This window comes from Pteropus alecto, unplaced genomic scaffold (genome assembly GCF_000325575.1).
Source record: "Pteropus alecto unplaced genomic scaffold, ASM32557v1 scaffold223, whole genome shotgun sequence".
Taxonomy (NCBI): Eukaryota; Metazoa; Chordata; class Mammalia; order Chiroptera; family Pteropodidae; genus Pteropus; species Pteropus alecto.
This window is the reverse complement of record NW_006434441.1, coordinates 917,841-925,001: the sequence shown is the minus strand read 5'-3', so window position 1 is coordinate 925,001 and position 7,161 is coordinate 917,841. Positions and strand designations below refer to the sequence as shown.

The window sequence follows — 7,161 nt, the reverse complement described above, 5'->3', positions numbered from 1 at the left end:
CCTTGCACAATTATGTCTGATTTGTGAGTGATGGTTTATTTGTGTATACAAGAAATCACCCCCAAGTCTCTGTCACCTTTCAGGGACCACCCCTATTGGTGTCGGTGGCAGCTGTGGGTGATTGAGTGATCCAGGTACAGGGAAGCTTGGCCTGAGAGACAGAGGACACAGGACAAATGTCATGAACAGGAGGCTGAGTCACTTGGGTGGCATTCTTAGAGGAAGCCAGGCAGATGTGCTGGCATGTTTAGAAGCATTTTCAGAATATTTTTGGCATGTCGTACTTAGGAAAACTTTAATGAGAACTATTTTTTTCAATCAGCTTTTGTTGATCTCTCTTTTCTCCCCAATTTCTTAAAAGTTCCCCTGGACATTTTCTAATAAAGATAGAACATGATCAAGAAACACATTTCTTCTTTAAAGAGTGCTGTGTTTTAATAGAACACACAATCATCTTTTCTCTTGTGGAGAATCAGCGAAGGGTTTTCAGTTTAAAGACTGAGACACTTCCTGCTGGGTTATGTGGGGTTTGGAGGATCATCTACAAAACTACCATTAACCTGCAGTTCTTGATGGTAGAGGCCTTGATTCAGTGGGCCCTGTTGTTCCTGGCTGCACTGTGGTCCAAGTGACTTACTTTGGTGTGCATTTATTTATTTATTCATTTATTTATTTAACTTTTATTTTCATTAAGTTGACAGCCAAATCAGAACTGATCTATCAGTTTGTGGAACATTTAACACAAGCTGTGGAGAGCTATAAGCAGCGGATGGACTGGCTCACCAGCGAAAGCCGGCAGATTTTTGGTGTCATCTTGGAACAGCACATCACCATAGTGCTAGATTTGGGCGGCATGCAGGAGGAGGAGCTCCGTCTGTGCCAGGACGCCCTAGTAATGGTTTTCCGGGAGCAGGTGGCTCACATAGCCAAGTTCAATATCATACGGTGAGCTCCTATAGGAAGGAGTTATTTTAGTGAAACTACAAAGGAACTTCCATTTACTGGAATTAAGTAGCATAACTAACATAGTTAACTCTATGGTGGGACGTGGGGGCAGTGTTATCTTGTAATTTCCCAGAATATAGGACTCCAGCAGAAACCCACAATGAATAAATCTTAGAAAACTTTTATCTGCTTTGCACATGGCATCCTAGTTTTCCAGTGAGGAGATATTTAGAAACATACTTTTTTCAATTCATGGTAAGGTCAAATATAAAGATAAATTATATTGAATATATAATTAAGGCCATAAAAATCCCTTCACTCATTCGAGATTGTAGCTTGGATAATGAATTCAAACTTGTCACAAATATCACTGGTTTTCACACTGAGCTTACAACTCAAGTAGACCTCTCCACAAGTTGACCCCCTTAATCAGAACAGCAGGTGGCTGGCTTTATAGAATTTCCCATATTTCAGAGTTTTTACAATCAATCATTTACGGATGCTTGGATTTGAGAGGATTTGGACTCCAGGCCAACTTCTTATGGGGAACAGTGGCTGTACCTCCCTGACAGGAAACATCTGGATGGGGGCTATCTACCTGACTGACTTTTTTTTTTTTTTAAATAAAGTATTTTCGGCTAAGTAGATCTCATCTTTGGGGACCCTGCCTAATTGTGTTCTATCTCAGGTTTCTGTTTTTGTCATGAATATATTATTGAAGGAATTAAGTGCTTAAGTTTGCAATGCTTTAGCTTTCTTGGAAATCCATGCTATATCATATATGCCATTTGGCCAGATTCCCTATCTAGAGGTGACATGTGGAGGTAGCCTCTGTCTTTGGAGGTGGGCTATGAGGAACAACTCAGGATGATTCATTTAGTCCATGAGTCATATAATTCTTATAATCCCGAATTCATATGTGACTCATAATTGTTCAGTTATAAACAGAGATAAATTCAAATAGCTGTTCTTGAACTCAAAATGATGAATCAAACTTTTCCAGGATTTAAAAACATATGCTCTGCTGAACTCAGAACAATACTGTTTTTGACCTAAAATGTAACTGATGGGAATCTTTCAGAACAATGAAAACAATGTAATAGAGGAATTAGACAAAATTTTAGAGTAATAAGATTATTGCTGATTTACAAATCTCAATGCTGTGAAGCCTTTTGAATTTACTAGTAATAGAAGAGTTACATATAAACCTACCTGTTTATGATAGTAATGTCCCTCAATAATTTTAATGCACTCATTAATGTTTGAGATTATTTTCCCGCAAACATTGTTTTTCCGTTGTCAGTACAGCTGATAGAAGGTAGTGGTGCTTTGGAAACCCATCTCAAACAGCCTGCCTGTTTTGTTGGTAATTTTCAGAGAGAGGACTGGAAGCTGCTTTTTCTTTCTCTTAGCGCTGGTGACCTTAAGTGGCTTGTTGCTTATAGCTGTGAGACTGAGGGCTGACAGCTATGTTGACCAATGCCTGGTGACAGCCCATGTGATTCTTTTCAGGGCTTCTCAAGAGCCTGTGAAATGGCAGGACAATGCTGTTCCTGTGACGGAACAATCCATAGCTGCGGCCATCAGTTGGATTGAGAATCTGACCTTTGAGCGTGCTCTGAGTCAGGCTAGCCACCTGGATGCTCTGCTGGAAGCTGGGAAAGACAAAACTGTAAGTGTATATCCAGAGCTGGCCGAGGTCCCGAAGGTGGCTTCAAGCTGATTCTTCACACTCAGTATCTTCATACTGCCTTTCAGCTGATCTTGGGTCTCTCCCAGTGGCCTCCACAGGGGCCACATCATTAGCATTGAAGAGCCCATAAGTCTTAATCCTCTTCACCTCCGAATTTGGAACCAAGTGAGAAATAAGTGACAGGCTACAGATGCGGATCAAAATGGCCGGTTTAGTGATGGCAGATCTGGACCAACCACAATGAGACTCCCTAACCCCAGACCCCTGAGCTTGCCTAGGCTCACCCTGTAGGGCGATTGGGGACACAGGCAGGCCCTCATTTGGCCAATGACAGAAGAGCCACATGTGCTCACAGCTACTGAGCCTCGAGAAAGGATAGCATTAGGCCACAGTTGCGCTTCTCTAACACTTTAATTCCACTCCTGCTTTTCAGTCCACTGGGAGGGGGAAGAGGGTGGGATTCACAGAAGCCGAGGATGAGGCAGTAGGGCTTCCCAACACTGTTCCGAAGCTTTCCCACTTCCTTCTCTTCACAAATGAGTCTGTCAACTGTTTCTGCCCTGCATCATCCTCTTTCAGATGTCAGTGTATTCACATATGCATTTTGAAGGGACCTTTTGGAAATATTTATCTGGAAGAAGCCATTAAATGGTGTGTTACTGTCTCTTTTAGCCACAAGGGTGTGTGTTTTTGTGACTAACCTGTGGCTGTTAAGGGTAGTGGCCAGTCAGAGAGTATGTCCTCTGTGCAGGAGGGGCTTTTGGCATCCCTTCTCTCTGCTGGGTGTAGGCCTGCTTTCCTATGGGATACAGTTACTTAATTAATACCTATTAATTAATTAACATTCATCAGTAATTGCTTCCTCCACCCTGGAAGCCCAGGGATTCTGGAGATTTCAGGCTTTACTCTGTTGCATTAAGAAGTCCTTTCTTGGGCAAGGAGGCCCTGTAGTGGCACCTTGGAAGAGCAGCCCCCAGTGGTCACCAGACTGTGTTTATTGATACTGAGGATGATGATTTGAAATTGGAAACATGTTGTTTATCCTCATGAAGCCAGAGGAGCAAATGTTTCCCATTAAAGAGGAACAAGATATAAGCTCCTTTGTTCTTTGGCCTTTCAAGTTTGTTTTGACATCTGTAAAATTTCAAGTGTCTGGACACTGTAATTAGCATTCAAGAAACAGAAGGTTTCACAAGCTCTTGGATGTCTGTGTGTGTGTGTGTACATGGGTGTTCTCTTTCTTTGTCTGTTACCAAGCTACCCTTGTCACAGCTGACTCCAGCGACCTGACAGGACTGCAAGATTTCCCGGTGACCTTGATGTTCTATTTTTCTTTCCCTCTGGTTTATCCTTTTCCTTTCTCTGTTTTCATCCCAGCCCAGGAAACATGGAACATTTTCGTGAGTTCTAGGAAAGTCCTGTAGAAGAGGGAGAACCGAGAAATAAGCTTACAGGCATTGATCATCAAATGCCACCTGGAAACTCTTGAGCTATGGAATATGGCAAACGCAAAACATATTCAGACCACTGTGTCCCTCCACCTAGAGCTTATGTATGGGTATGGTCCCAAGGAAAATTCTGGGAAATGTAACTGCTTCATATTTAAAAATGCCATTCCCTGTGGTCTATGAGGGGTAAACAAGACGCATGTGTTGGGGTACTGTGGGGAGGGGAATGGGTTCTATAAGGGCCGATCCCTTTCTTCTGTGCCCCTCGTGTTCATCCCAGTGATTTTGAAATGGATCCATGTAGCTGCCATTTGCTATGAGTAGAAGACATTTAAGGCTTAGGAAACTTGAACAGTAAAGCTAAACACCCAGACCTTTACTATTGATGATCACATGCTTTGGGTTAGTGTCTCCCATGAGTGGGTCCTGACAGGAACTGAGAAAGTGGGTATTATCTTGTGTGCTTGGCAACGGTGAAGGAGGATGCTCAGAGCCACTGGCCTCCTCCAGCACTTGGCTTTGTAAGCACAGGTAGGACAAGATGATAGAATGGAGAGGGGTGACTGAGCATGAGCCCCAGGTCCAGAGGAGCTGGGCGGGGTGTGGGGTCCGTGTAAATCCTGGCTCTTACTGTAGTGTGTGTGGAGCACTTGATGGATGAACTGCGGTTGTACTCTGGGATAAGGAGCCTACTCATGGGAAGGGCAGCCTGTGGGGGTACTGAGGAAATGTTTGGCAGTTTAGAGGGGCCGGTGTCATCCCCAGAGCCCAGATGTGCCATCTAGTGCAGAGTTTCTGCTCTGCGCCACCCCATGTTCCTAGGACTCGCCTCTGGGAGGTTGGTAGCCTCCCTGGCTTTTGTGAGGAGGTGGTGTTGTGCCGCAAGTCCCCGGGAGGCCTACTGATCCAGGATGTGAGGGGTCTTTGGAAAAGGCAAGGCTGACGATCCAGTGACTGGGTCTGACTGCCTGAAAAGACTAACTGAGGGCCTCTGCTCTGCTTTCAGCAAAAGGCCACACACCCAGAGGGCACTCCCTCTCTCTGTTCGCTCAGCCTCTCTTCCATCCACCTGACAGGCACAGATTTGTTTCCTTTTTTAACTGGGAGACTAAGTGGGTGAATTAGAGGCAGATCCACATGACTCTGTAAGGGGACTTCTCCACTGGCCAGTAAGCAGAAGGACCAGCCACATCAGTCACGAACCTGCCATTTCATTTACCTCTGAAGGCAGTCCAGACAGGCATCATATCTTTTTACCTTTGTGTCCCTAGCGATGTCAAGGCCTAGCCCAGGCTTGGTAAATCTTCATTGAACATTGAAGGGATGGAAAGGAAATAATTTGATATTCTTAAGGGGGCTAGATGTGAGTCTAAGATAGTCCTGTCCTCACCCCTAACCAGCACCTCTGAGCTCCTTGGGGCAAGAGCCAGTCTGGATGACCAGCAGAAGCAGCCAGGACTGGGAGCAGCTTCCTCGCTGACCAGCATGTCCTTAAATGCTAATCTGCACTGAATTTGACAACACAAAACATGAAAAATATTTGGGTTCCATTCATCCATTTTACCATGAATCACAAACTCTTGCTACTTTATACTCTGTAAAATAGGGTGGAGCCTTTCTGTTTTCACTTGAAATGTCTTATTCTTTCTGAGATATTTCTCCAGCAGCTTCCCACAGTAACCTACATTCTGCCCAGCCAAGGAAGCCTTGACATCTTCCCAGCCACAGAGAATGGGGGAGGGGCAGGCGCCTCAGTGGGAAGTGTCCCAGGAAATCTGTGGCATGGATAACTGAGAGTTGGCAAGAGACAGGCTGAGTGATGAACTCAGCAATAACCCTATAGTCTTAGTGAAGGAAAGGAAATCTGACTCATTGCTGGCTACAGCAATTTTTAGTTCGATGAAATCTGAGGGAAAAACCTTTCTGTGCCAGGACCTTGGAGTATTTATTGCCAGAGCAAAGAAGCTGAGTTTGCATGCCGGACAGCAGAGCTACAGGGTGTCAGAAGCCGCAGACAGACCACCTAGAGATCTTTGTCCTCACGCACCTCCCCGTTGAGCCAATAAACCCAAGTACCTCCCCGCACCATGTCTGTTCGCCTGTCTCAGGCCATGTGTGATTTTAGATCCTTATGAGAGGATGAACCCGTCCCCATGCTGTGCTTGGGCACCAACACAGCTAGAACACTAAGTAATAATTGCAGCTCAGTAGAGCTCATTTAAAATCTGACACAAGGTAATGTATAACACCAGGAGACAAATGGAATGAATTAATGCATTTGTTGGAAGAACAATATTAGTTGTCTAATACGGAATCTGGAGAACTCTTCTTTCAAAGTTTTTTTCTGCCACTTGGGTGACTGTCTGAGAGAAGGTATAGCATTCCTCAGTCTTTGCCTCCCATTAGACCTTTTTTAAAACCAGGGAGCTGGTGCTGAAAGGCCTGAGAGAAAGAGTGGGGGGTTAGTTTGGGGGGGGTAGGGTGGACATAGGGGATGCTTTATGCCCACTTGGAGGAGGGTTGTTGGTGCAATAGGCTGGTCTCAGCACCCACTTTTGCTTTCTCCTAACTCCCGGTCTGTGCCCTCTACCACCCTGCCCTCACCTGGCTCCGGGAGCACAGTCTGCCCTGCTACTGCCCACAGGGCATCCTACCAGCCTGTGACTGACTATACCCCACCTCTTTCTGTATGGGTTTAAGTCTCAGGTTTGAAGTCGCAGGCAGGTCATTGACTATATACTTTCTGTTAACGGAGGTCTATAATTAGATCAGAGAGAGGCTCGTGAATCCTAAAAGGGGAGGACATCTATTTGTCCCTTAAACACAACACATTTGTGGGGTTTCTTCCCTAGGTATCTGCGGAGACAGTTGATTTGGGTGTTTGTAGGGCAGGCTTAGGTGATATGTAGCCCCAGCTCTCCCTGGGTTTTTACATTCTGAGATTTACTTATGTAGGTGAAGCCATCTTGTTCAAACCCAGCTATGAGTTAAGCTGCATTCTCTCCCTTATTGCTACTAAATAAATCACTTGCCTGAGGTTACAGAGCTCATGAGTTGGGGAAGACAAACACCATG

The 7,161-nt window shown here is 44.9% G+C and overlaps 1 protein-coding gene across 1 annotated transcript in view; it reads left to right on the top strand.

The window, feature by feature from the left end:
* The window catches only part of VWA3B (von Willebrand factor A domain containing 3B), a 136,800-nt gene that overhangs the window by 15,821 nt on the left and 113,818 nt on the right, over positions 1-7,161 (top strand). Inside the window, 2 exon segments of the mRNA XM_025045043.1 lie at positions 695-945; positions 2,458-2,617. Coding sequence (XP_024900811.1) covers positions 695-945; positions 2,458-2,617 — 411 coding nt within the window.